At 36.9% G+C, this 13,051-nt stretch overlaps 1 protein-coding gene across 10 annotated transcripts in view; it reads left to right on the forward strand.

The window, feature by feature from the left end:
* The window catches only part of PTPRM (protein tyrosine phosphatase, receptor type M), a 422,377-nt gene that overhangs the window by 362,134 nt on the left and 47,192 nt on the right, over nt 1-13,051 (forward strand). For all 10 annotated transcript variants that reach the window (XM_027676337.1, XM_027676347.1, XM_027676366.1 and 7 more), the window contains 2 exons: nt 4,385-4,461; nt 7,236-7,272. In XM_027676337.1, the coding sequence (XP_027532138.1) occupies nt 4,385-4,461; nt 7,236-7,272 (114 nt within the window). The remainder of the gene's footprint in view (nt 1-4,384; nt 4,462-7,235; nt 7,273-13,051) is intronic.

Raw genomic sequence — 13,051 nt, forward strand, 5'->3', positions numbered from 1 at the left:
CACAAGTTAAAATTAATATCTATTAGAATTAAATGCAGTATCTTAAAAGAGAAGCTGAAACTGCCTACACAGTTTGTTGTCCATTAAATACATGCATGCAAATGGGGTAGTTAACTGTTTAATTATTTTATGTGTTTTTCTGGATCAGTGATCTGCTGGATAAATGTGCTGCTGGATAAATGATCCTTTTTTTTCAGAGTCTGAAAGTACAATTTCAGTGCTCCACTTTTTAAAATTTGTCCCAGATAGCTGAATAAAGTACATGCTTTAGCTTAAAAACATTTTAATAAATTGCCCTTTTATGCTATATTCAAACACTTAAAAATACTGGAGTTCAGATGCCACTGCCTGGGTACATGATTATAATGAAATGTATATTTTTTGCTAAGTGTTTAATGTAATCTTTTTCTCTCTGTTTAACCTCTTTGTTTAAATTTTTCCCAAGATACTACTGTTACGTTATTGCTTGTAGTCATTATTGTTCTCAGAGGAAACTAAAACAATAGCACCAAGTGGCCGGCATTGCAGGAGCTTGTCAAAATTGCAGTATGCTTTATGTTACCCAAGTGATGTGCATTTAATTGGCTACAAACGTGCCCTGCCCACTGTATGAGTGGCTACAACTTGTGAGCCACTGCATCAAAAAGTTGAATCATGATCACAGTCCAGTCACCCACAGAAAACATGCTCCTTCTTTAGTGAATGCAAAAGCCTTTCTGTTTTCTAATTAGGAACTAAAACCATCATGAATGTGCTAAATGAATCTTTCTTTACATAAGAAAAATTCTGGTTTTGCCATAACTGTATAGGGTTATGCGTGGATTTTGGTAAAATCTATTGGATTTTCCTCAGGAGAGATCTTGAGGTAATTTGGGAATGGGGGTGGGGATTCTGTATTTATTTTTATCTAACTCAATATTGACTAAATGAGAAGAGAATATTGATCACAGCTTTTAAAAGCAGCTAAAGATTTTAGGTGAGACATTTATAAAAGGTTTGATTTGCAAAGAATCAGCAAGGCACATCCCAAGAAAGGGTCATTGGCAAGGCATGCTAATCAACCAGGTTCTCAAGGGGCTTGTTAGAGATCACAGTCTGAAGGGTGGCATATTCATGTTGTGGGTAACGTGAGGGGAGTGAGAATATAATGCTTATATTTATTATCTATTACCATTTTCTACGGAGACTAATTGATTCTATCGTAACTAATTTTGAAGTGATCAGTGAAAAGTTAAATTTGATCTCCTAACAGAAAGGTATTAAAATAACAATGAGATGGAAAAGAGAGTATTTAAAAGCTATAAAAATTTTCAAGAGCAGCTGAAGTAGAAAGGAAGAAAATACCCCAGAAATCTAGACAGTTAACCTGGAGGCTATTTCAGAATCAACCTTCATGTTGAAGAATATATGGCTTGTGTACGTCTTAGGCCTAGATCTACTTGACATAAACACAGCAAAGACACAGTAACATTTCTTTTTGTTGACTGAAGGATTTTTTTTCAAATTAAGAAGTGTTGCCATGAAGTAAGGAGTCAACTAGAGTTTTCAAAGCAATAAAAAAGGGAGTCACTCCTGTTTCACTGCAAATAAATGGGTATTGAACAGTCCACTACCTCAAAAATTCACAGAACTCTAACTGAGAATTCAGTACTAGAAAAGATGCACATAGGAAGAAAAAAGGGCAAATGATGATATGAAGATATAGGTGTACAGTAACTTCTTTAGTTTTGCTCTATCTGAAACAAGAGTTATGACAAGGAAAGAATGGAGTAAGCAAAGAAAGGAACAAAATACAGGAAATCTAAAGAAAATATACTACTGCATATTATTCAATTGTATAAATCAGAAAGAAATAACAGAAAGTTATATTTTTAAGATATTTCTTAGTGGGAAATTTAAGCTTGTTCTGCCCAATATGGAACTCACTTGTGTGTAAGTCATTAAATACAGGATTCAGTTGGCTAAACATAGACTTGTAGTGACCTGGGACATCTGTACAGGACCAACAAATGTGACACAGCACACATGAGAGACATGTTATTTCCATAGTGGCAGCTGAAAGCTAGGCAGTATGTCATGGTGGCTATATAAAGTGGTATGAGATGTTTGTGCTTAGACAACTGAACCCTGTCCTAAATACATCCAGGAATATAAAAGTGAAGATCTCTGCTAGCCTGAGTTGTCCTGGTGAGAATGTTTGTAGGGCAATGATGCAGAAAATTATGAAAATATGGATGAAGACATACCATGAGTCCAAGCAAGCTTGACTTCTGAGTCTGCTGACTTTAGCAGAAGTTGTATCAGGACCCAAAACTGTAAAAGCAGCAGCCATGGCTGGAGCTTAGAAAGTTTCTTAGTACCTTTCTTAAGTAAGATGGATTTTCAGAATTAAGGCCGAGCCTCTGTTCTGAAGAAACTGATAAATAGCTTAATTAAGCAGAGAATAGTAAATAATAAATAATAATAATAATGGCCAGTCTTCGCGAATGAAGGTTTTGGGAAAGGTCTTTTACCTTTCCAGCCCGCGCAATGGATTTTTTAGGTGAGACACAGCATGTGCTGAACTGAGCCCACCCTTTAATCCTAAGGTTCATCTGCTGGGGCCAAGCAAGCTTGGACAATGGCAGTGAGGTCCTCAGGACGTAGGTTTGTTTAGAGTGACCTTCTCATAGGTGGATGGCCTCACAGGGCTAACGAGTTCCATCTGCCCGGGGGACCGAGGAATCGAACCAGGGTCGCAGCAGTGAGAGTGCTGCATCCTAACCACTAGGCCACCAGGGGTCCCAAGCAAAGAATAGTACAGCACTTGGATAAGCATAGCATGGTAGGATCAGACCAGCAAGGGTTATGTAATGAAGAGTCACATCTCTATAAATTTTTATTCTCAGAAAAGTGAATAAAGAGGCTGAAAAGGCTGACCTGATTAACATAATTGATTTGAATATTCCAGCATGTTTGGAAAAACTCTTTCTTGACGACTGTTAAATGAAATAATCACAAGAAAATAGCAAAGTAAGACCTGTGTGGAACTTAGAGATGGAATTTTAATTCATTCTGATTTACTATATTTGGTTTTAAACTGTACCCTTTCTCTCTCCCAAGAGACTGCCAGGGAAATAAATGAGGCTCTGAGATCTCTAGTTCCTGAGACTTGGAGCATAAAAGAGGATGAAGTAAAGGATTTACGTCTTCCTTTCATTCTCAGCCATTTGGAAACCTCTTGACTTGTAGTTCTAAAACAATGTTATCCTAAGAACAACTTCCCCTATTCTCCCTCCACCATAATGTGGGCAAATATTATCCTACTTATGATTGGGGTTTTAAGCCATTTCATGTTCTTTCATTCATTTGTTATCCTTTAGGAATTTTAAAGCTGAAAAAAACAGCCGTTCAGAACATGGGAGGCAAGTTTCAGGTGTTTTAATGCTTATTTACATTTACAACAAAATAATGACAGTCATGAAGGTCTATCATCAGCTGCAAGTAGTATTAGCTCAGCAGGCGAGCAGCAAAAACAATAATACACATGTATCTAATTAGCAAAAGTAACTCCTAAACAAAGCAGCAGTAAAGTGGCTCTTAATCATCTCTCCATCCTTGAGATATACCCTCAAATTGTTTTATCAACAACTTGTGCAGCATTCTGGAAAAACCGTTGTGCTTTGTTGTTTTTGAACTAAGAGAATCAAGAGGAGCTTATGAAGTCTCAGAGAAGAAAAAGTCCTTCCAGAATACAGATGTTGTTGTGCAGGGTGGGGACTAGCCTCTAGCAGTGTTACTATATCATAAAGAAAATGAGGCAGCTGACATAAAACAAATTCATGCCATGGTGTTTTGGATTTGAATTTGGAAAATAGAGTTGGAAATGTTTGTACGTTCCTGGATAGATACAGATGACCACAGTAGAGGAAAATTCAGTGACAAAATCATTGTCTGGCTGCTTGGGTTTTGTCATTATTTTGCTTTCTGCCCTACTGAAAACATAATGAGTTTCCTTCAAAAACTGTGAGGTGGCAGTATGTCTTGTAGAATAACTTAAGCTTCTTTTGAGTTCTGGTAGAAGCATTTCCAAATAATTAAACTTCTGAAAACCTAATGTTATTTTATTGGCAAAAGCAGGGGGTGTCAAGGCAAAAATCGTAATTGTAGTGGGTTGCACATTAGAATATTTAAGATGTTCGTACTGAAAATCAGAGGGGATTTAGAAAGCCTATGAATGACTGAAATGAGGTTTAAATGTAGATACAGTGTTTTCATGGACAGCCCAACAAGACTGAACTTGCAATTGCTGAGGTTTTAGTTTGACTTGAAAGGAATTTTGAAGGCTTTTTTACTGAATGTATCTTTAATTACTTTTTTTTTCTCTCTGTTGTTCCCATTTCAGATGATCATTCTCGAGTGAGATTGCAGCCTATTGAAGGAGAAACAAGTTCTGATTACATCAACGGAAATTATATTGATGTGCGTATACTGATGTAGTCAACAAGCTTAATGTTGTGTTCAGTCAGGGAACTCTTATTATGCTCACATTATTCATAATTTGTAATAGATATCACAGCTAATATCAGATGCTAACATTGTTTAGCATTGGCAAGTACTATCTTTGGAAGCTAGGTGTACACTGAAGGAAAAAAAACCCTCAAAGGTTTTGTCAATGAGTAAATGAAATTAGTCATTTCCTCCAACTGCCACTGGACTGAAACCTTGCCAGCAACACTGTATGGCTACTTTGCCTGCTGGTGCTTATGTGGGCTAGCAAAATGTTATTTTCACTTTCTGTCAACAGCTTGGCATCATTCCACATTTAAAAGAAAGCTGTTTGCATATTAATGTGACAAAACTCTGTAATGCCTAATGCAGAGATTTGCAGTCTCTTGTCATCCCTGCACTTTTAAGTCGCCTTCAAAGTATATTCTGCAGCTGTTAACCAGTACTTCTAATGCAAGCAAGACATTTCATTAAATATGTAGGCTGTTTAATTATTGAAAGTGGCTTCTTTGTTCATTCTGCATCATGTTAACTTAATGTTTTACATTAGAATAAATTCTTTAAGAGACAAGGTGTTTTTGGTTGAAAGAATGAGCTCAAAACTAGAATTGAAAATCATTAGAAAGTCAATATTATCTAAAGCCAGAAATCTATAGATAGCAAAGATAATAATTTTACTGTTTACACGGAGTGCTAGATGTTAGGCTAAGTAAAACAAGTGTTGCTTCACAGGAAACTTAGTCTGCTAAAGACTTCTTGTTCATCGGTGGCATCTTTGAAAAATGGTGTCACAGTTTGCAGTTCAAATTTAATTACTGGTATGAAACAGGAATGTAACAGATGTTTATTCTCAAAATGTGGAGGAACTAGAGCTATACAAGAAAAGTAGGTACTGAGGTTGTAACAATCTGAAGTCTGACAGAACTTTATGAAGATACCTCCTTCTGTTGATGTCTGTACGCATGTTGAAGAATCACTAAGCTAAGCTCAGATTTCTACTCAGTCCCTTGCTGTTTGAAAGAAAGCACAGTCACCAAGCAGTAAAGGCACGTACAGAAATATATTTAGTTAGATGCCTCACTAAACTCTGAAGGGAGTAATCTGTCATGAAAGGAAAGAGTTCACACTAGGGACTTAGATTTGAATTCACTTTCACGTTTTCTCCAACATTCAGAATTGTTCTCATTTTATGCTAGGAAAATCTTCTTCTGTGAGATTTTGATCTGACTTTAAAATATTACAAGATGTGAAGAATAAAGATTTATATCATACAGTCTCATATAAAATGCTGATAGATAGTTGCATAGCAACCTTTTTTTTTTTTTTTTTACTTATGAGAGTACAAGAGGATGGAGAGAATGTGGTCCTAAAAGCAACAACACTTGAGCACCAAAAAAGTCTCTCCCTCATCCTCAGCAGATGGCTTCATTGCAAAGCTTGTGGGACTGGAGGCATCTTCCAAAGACAGCTCTACCACAAAACACAGCATGTTTGTTTATAATCTTGCTACTCAGGTTTCCATGGGAAACTCTGCTTTTTCTACTACAGAAGCAGCTTTAATTTTGCTGTTGCATGCAGTTATTAGTAGAGTTGTCGTGTTGTCAGAATAAACAGGATAATAAGGGAATGGCACCATCATAGACACAATAGTTATACTGTATTTCTTCCCTTTTTTTTTTCTTTTTCACTGGGAAATAGAAGTGTCTGATCCCAGCCACTAAGGATTAGGTAACATGCAGCAGAAAAAAAAATCCACTCTGTACCTCTCTGAACACTTCTCAGTTCAGATTTCCGTATTTTACTTCAATGTCATGTAAAGAAATCAATTCTGTAATTCATGTTATTCTTTCTGTAATATTCAAAGTATCTTCAGTTGTTTTGAGTCTTTCTCACCTTGTATCACTACACTTCCCCTTGCTCTTTTAGAAAGAAATTGCAGTGGCATGCATGCTACAGCCTTAAGTTCTTTCTGTTGATGACTCACAATGCATCATTACCATTATTCAAATATTAACACTCCTACAACTGAATTTACCAACATCTAAACATTTGGTGACACTCCTATCACATCAAAAACTCAAATACTATAAAAATGCTATCATTACATTTTGGCAATGTTGCAAAGAAGACATAGAGTATTAATCTTTATTACTTAGCCAACTTGTGATTAAGTTGCTCTCATCATCAGAGAAACAGAATTTTTTATGTACTTCCTATTTAGATCAGAAAAAATGTATTCATACCGAACCATTTAGTCAAAGAATTTACCTTACTTTTTAGTGTTCAGAAATAAAACATAAACAGCTCACCATGGGCACAGTGAACATCATCCTCCCTCTCCCTTCACCAGGCTGAACGTAAATCAGACATTCCTTAACTGTTAAAAAAGGGATAGGCTTTGCAGTCAATAGCAATAGGTGAAGGTATATCTTAGATTCCAAGAACATCTGCTGCCATTAGCTGCAAGTGCTAGAGAGGATTTCATGCTGTTCATTTTCAGCAGAGCCAACAAGGGACTGAAAGAACATATTACTTCTGGTCCTGAATGTACAAGTCTGCAACTTAAGTATCTTGCAGAAAACACATTTGTTTCTTGTTTCCCTTCTCATTTGCCCTTCCTTAATTGCAATGAACTTTTGTATCTGATACCTGTACTGATGTTTCCTGAATACAATTCTAAATGAAATTTCACTTGTAGGAACATAGCCAAGGTGCATATTGCTGATTTTTTTTCCCATTTTTTTTAGGGTTATCATAGACCAAATCACTACATTGCTACACAAGGTAAGTTTATCACCCTTTCTTTTTGGTTATGTGAGGCTAAGAGGTTTTGGTACTTGGATTGTGAATTATTCTGTCTAATATGCATTCTTGCCACAGTCAATATCCAGGATTGGATACTTGGGTAGAAGCAAAGAAATTGAATTATTATCAAATTTTCAGGTATTTTAAGTAAGCAGTCCTTTATCTTTGTGTTAAAATAAAACTTTTTTGAGTAAAAAAAGCAAAATACATCCTTTTTGGAAGAAGTTATTCAGCATGTTGTTACTCATGAAAAAAGAAATTAGTCATGGTAGAAACATTCAGTAAACTTTTCAGAGAGACAACAGTGTCATGAAAGTGTATATTCTCTTAACTGTTGAGTGATAACTAGGCTTCAGGTCCATAAAATACAAAACTCTTCAGCCGGCAAGTTTTGGTAGAGGACCTAAAGACATTTAATCACTGTCAGGGGGATTCTTCACAGGGCTCTGCAGAGACAGTTTTACAAACCATCATTTAAAAGCTTGCTTGTGAACAAGAACCTATTCTTTTGTTGACACACAAATTAATTTAGAATTTGTACTTGTCTTGAAAGACATAATTTGTGCATTCTGATGCAGTCCTTATTTATTTTTTGGTCAAGTTCAGAGCTGGAACAAATGGGAAAGATGAGTCTTCTGTGAATGCTTAATCACAATATTGAACAATATGCCAATCTCCTGCCTATGCTTGGATAGCATACATGTGAAAATTTGATTGCTCCTCCGCTGCTTGGAGGGAACGGTTTCTGTAATAGGTAGCCTGTGCCAGAGTTTCCTGCATTTTCTCATTGATCTGAAGGACCTGAGCTACACCCACAGATCTTATTTCAACTTTTTAAAGGACCCAACTGGAGTACTGGGTATAATACACTCAGAATAATCTTAACATGTGTTGGATTTAGGGGTTACATATACTTTATAATGACTTTTTATCAAAGCAGATAAAATGTTGGGCATGTCAAATAAGAGCTCTTGCTGAGATTTCTGTTGTTTCTTAAGTATTCCAGAGTCTGCAGCCTCCAGTCCCCACTTCCACCAGTGGGAAGCTTAATATCTCTACATTGCTGTAGAGATACATTAGCTCTTCTCGGTCTCAATTGCAGTAGTACTTCATTGTAGCAGTAAACCTGCATTATATGGGAAAACTGTGGTTTAAGCATGTTTTAAAATGGCTTTTTTGTGGTCTCTGCTAACTCATGTTTCTTCTTCCCAAAATCCCCCACGGCCAGTTCTTATCTCTGTCTCAGGAATGTCCTGAGAAGATATCAAGAAGTCTTCTCGTTGGTCTCTTGTTAACCCCTTCCTTATTTGGCTGTTCCCTGCCTGATTGGTGTTTTGTAAGATCCCTTACCTTACATGGTCCCTTTTGACCCTCCCAAGAGCTTTATAAACCCCTAACCACAATAAACGCCCTCTCTCGCCTCCTCTCCAAGTCTCTCTCCGGCTGCCATGGGACCACGTGGATGGGGGGAGGGGTGAGCACCTAACCCCTCCATGCGTCCAGGACCCTGAAGAAACCCCTGGAGCTGGAGTAACCCCTTCCCCATCCACCTCAAGCCTTCGGAAATGGAACCCCACAATGGGAGGAATGCACCCAGACTTCATGTCAGATGATAGTGGGGCAGGACACAGACCTTATTTCTAGAACCACTTCACTAGTGTCAATTTACACTTTTAGACCAGACTCTTTTAGAATTTGTGATCTTAGAATATGAGCTACCCCCCCACCTTGTTCCTTAGTCCACAGTCTCTACACACAAGCCAGTGTCCTGGTTTCAGCCAGACAGAAAAACAAGGACAAAAATGCAGCATTTGTTTAATTCTCTTTGGACTTTTACACCCTCCTCTTCTAAGAAGTAATGGTTTGATCCATTTAACCTTTAGCTAACAATGCTGCTGTTTTTCACCTTTAATTGAAACCAAAAATAAAAAATAAACAATTGGCATTTAGCTTGTAGTTTTTAATACAGTTTTTATCAGGAAGTTCACCAGAAGATCTCCTAGACAGTTTTCTTAGAGACATATGAGATCCCAACCTGAAGCAAGTTTAAATGCAGTTTAATCATAATCTTTATCAGAATCATCATAATACTTGAGTAGCAAAACTGAGGTTTTGTACTTTCAGATCTTAAAACCAAGTATGTAATTATGTATGAATAATATACTGAAGGTCCGTGTACCACATCCACCAGCAAGTCCCAACAGTTTCTTCGCCACATTTTTTTCCTGATAATGATGTCAAGAAGGGAAGTGTAAACTAATCTTTTTCCAAGATGTAAAGGATATATAACTGTTCCAACTATCAATTTTTGGGGCAGGTCCCATAAGTGTCTACTGTGTAGGTGCAGGTAAGTGCACACAGGGATGCATCTCAAGGATGGAGAGATGGTAAATAGCCACGCGTGCCGCCCATGGTGCAGAGTGACAAACTAATTCTTTGAAGAATATAAAATTCGTTTTAAAATGGGCATACAATTTACAGCAAGTTCAAAATTATCTGGCTGGATACATCCTTAGCATCTTACTTTTTAAGGCCAGTTGGAAAGCAGATTTGTATATCTAGCTTGGAGGAATGAAGAGCACTGATCTCAAAAGGTTTATGTATTCTGTGGCCTGATGAAGAATCATGAGAAAGTTTCTTTTCCTTCCTCTGTCTCACCTGTCACATCATCAGAATAGGGTTAAAAACATTCATGTGCTTTTTATAGTTCTCTGCAATGTCCCGATAGATGCAGCTGTGTAATGGCTACTTAGTGTTATCTCCAGTATCCCAGTTTTCTGACAAAGCCTTTACACAATAGTAATTCTTCCAGTAAGATGCCATCTCTGTCTTTTGCAAAGGTGGTAATATAAGGGGGAATAATCTCCTAAACTCCTTTAAGGCTCTGAAAGGAAAGACATTTGTCTCACATGTTAAACAGACTATGCCTCCAAATGTCCCAGACTGATGGTCACAGCACCAAGCCACAGTTCAAGAAGTGTTTGGACAATGCTCTCAGGCACATGGTGCAATTCTTGGGGCTGTCCTGTGCAGGGCCAGGAGTTGGACTTTGATAAGTTGGACTTCAGGATATTCTATGATTCTGTTCTCTGTCTTCCTTACTGGTAAGCCTGTCACATGCCACAGCCTGCAGTACAGCAAACCATATGTATGCTCTGTTTTAGAACACACTTTCATATAGATATATATGAACACATCAGTGCAGCACAACAGTTAAGCTGCGTGTTTAATTCCCTTGATGTCTACTTTTCATCAGTCTTTAAATAACTTTTCCCATTCTCCCGTTTCTCCTCCACAGCAGCTTTCACAGGTGCACTTGCCTATTGTTGTTTGAAGGAAAGTATCATTATGTGAGTCAGTTTTAAATCTCTGAGGAGTTAGAATGATTGATATTTAATTTTCCTATGTTCTTCTTAAGCTGCATTCAACATATCAAGTGTTAATGAGCAAATATAATTGTTTGAAGTGAAGAAGTGGCAAATTTAATCAGTTTGTAATAGACTACCAATCTGCTTTTAACAGAGCTGGGAGTTGCCTAATCACCTGTTTATTAAAGTGTTACTGCTTTCCATACTAACCAGAGTTTGACATACAAACTAGTAGATTTCCACCTTGGCATTTATAGCATCCTTCTGCTAATATGAATTAGGGGTGAAATGTTTTTTAAAAGACTTTCCTAATTGAAGGCTTTCTCACCTAAGAATCAAAAAAGATTTTACTTCCATTTTTAAGAGTAATACATTCAGAGTGTGCAATTTCAATTATAAAATTAATGTCAATTTTCCTTTATGTGGTAAGTATAATGTGAGGGGTAGACTGAATTTACAGCTAATAAAGGCTTTTGGTTATCTGTTGTAACTGGCATCAACAGATGGCATCTGCACCTGAGTCACCATGATTAAAAAGAATCCCTTGTCAAAAGCCAGCATATTGGGTCATGCAGAACCAGCAAGCTGGTGCAATTTAAAACTCATTATTTTGCTTTATATATCCCTTGTTCCCATGGTTATAATTCTTTTTTTTTTTAATAGCAGAATATTGAGCTCTTGTATGATCTGTTCAATTTACTGGCAGCTGCTAGGTTTTTTTTTTAACAGGAGTTGGGTAATCAATGAATTTTAACCAGGTCTGTCAGTGAGAGCATTGGGTTGAATATCCGTACAGTACTTATACACACTGCTGGATATTCTGACTATTGTATGACTGTTGATATTGCATGTCTCACCTTGATTACTAAGCAGGAAAAAATAATTGGTTTTGAATTCACTTGTTCCTTGTGTCCTGAAATTTGTGTAGTTAACTGAGCTATCACTTAGCTTCTTTTAGCAAGCCTCTATCAAAGGTTTTGTGTGCTTCCTCCACCACAGCACCAGCAACTAAATTGTGACTGACAAACGAATGTTAATATAATTCTACAGCATCACTCATTGCCATTTCCACCAGGGCTGTTTTTCAAGCGGATCCATCACATGTGAAACAGCAGATACTCACATGCAACCTGCATGTCTTTGTATATAAAGTACATTCCTTTGTGCATCTCAGACTTTTGAATACTCCCCACAGTTCAGATTGTCTCTGCTTGCTGCAGCATGCAGAGGAACCAGATCTAAGATAATTTGTGGAAGTACTTCAGAGCATATCTTAATGACTGTAAAAAGTTGCTCTTGAAAATAAAGCCATTTTAGATACAAAGGCCTAGTGTAGCCTTTCAATCTCTTTTTTTTTGTTTATATCCAATTCTAAAGCAGATGCTAAACTGCTGCCTGTATTGCTTATCATGTAGACAGACATCAAGTTAAGTTTCAGTCAGGAAGAGTTTTTTAAGGAATAAGTTATAAACTTTTGAAAATAAATATTTACAATGGAAATGTTTACAGTCTTGACTACAACAGAATAAACTTGCCACTGTAATAACCCCTTTCATATTCCTTCTCTTTTCTGCAAAATACTTGTCTTTCTTCCACACGTGACTGTATATGTTTAGTGAACATTTTATTAAGGGTTTTCAGAAACAAAAATACAATTTCTTTCAAACTGAAAGTTATCTTTTAGGCATCTGAAGCAGAAATACTGCGCTGAATAATAATACTCTTAACTTCCTTGGCATGTGTTTTGTTTTTATGTTGCAAAAAGTTGTCAAAACTATAGCAGTGTAGAAGCTCAACACTTCTCTTTACAAAGAAACTTTTGCTTCTATGGTTTTAGCCTCCAGATGAATATTAACATTTGAAATTGCTTCAGGGAGAAATGAATAACAGAAAAGCAAAATAGTTCTACACAATTTTTCAGCTTTATAGGTGCTGTCATTTTTTGCAGGATGTCGGACTAAAACCAGGCAGGCTGTTTTCCTGATATATATATATGAAGTGATTGAATTCTATGTGCCTGTATTAATCTTGAAGATTCAACTGTGTTTGATGCTATTCTTTACTTCTTTAAAATTTTAAAAAGGTGGTTGAAGCAATCTGTCTTCAGTGAGGGAGATGAAACCATTCTTAAGCACCCCTTTTAATGGGTGAGGCTTCCTGAAGCACGTCGTTCACCTGTTTTGCAATAGTGCTGACAAATGCCAAAGAAGTTACTTTTTGCCCCGACCCAAACACATATAGGAGTAATAGACCCTTTACACATGGAAGTATATTTCAAGGTTATATTGTAAAGCCATATGGCAAATTCATATTAGCTGTCGTGGTACCATTTCCCAACAAAGGCTGATGAAAGCTATTACGACGTTAGAGCTTCTTTTAAAAGTTGGTAC

The sequence above is a fragment of the Neopelma chrysocephalum genome, unplaced genomic scaffold (genome assembly GCF_003984885.1).
Source record: "Neopelma chrysocephalum unplaced genomic scaffold, ASM398488v2 Primary Assembly neopelma1_22, whole genome shotgun sequence".
NCBI lineage: Eukaryota > Metazoa > Chordata > Aves > Passeriformes > Pipridae > Neopelma > Neopelma chrysocephalum.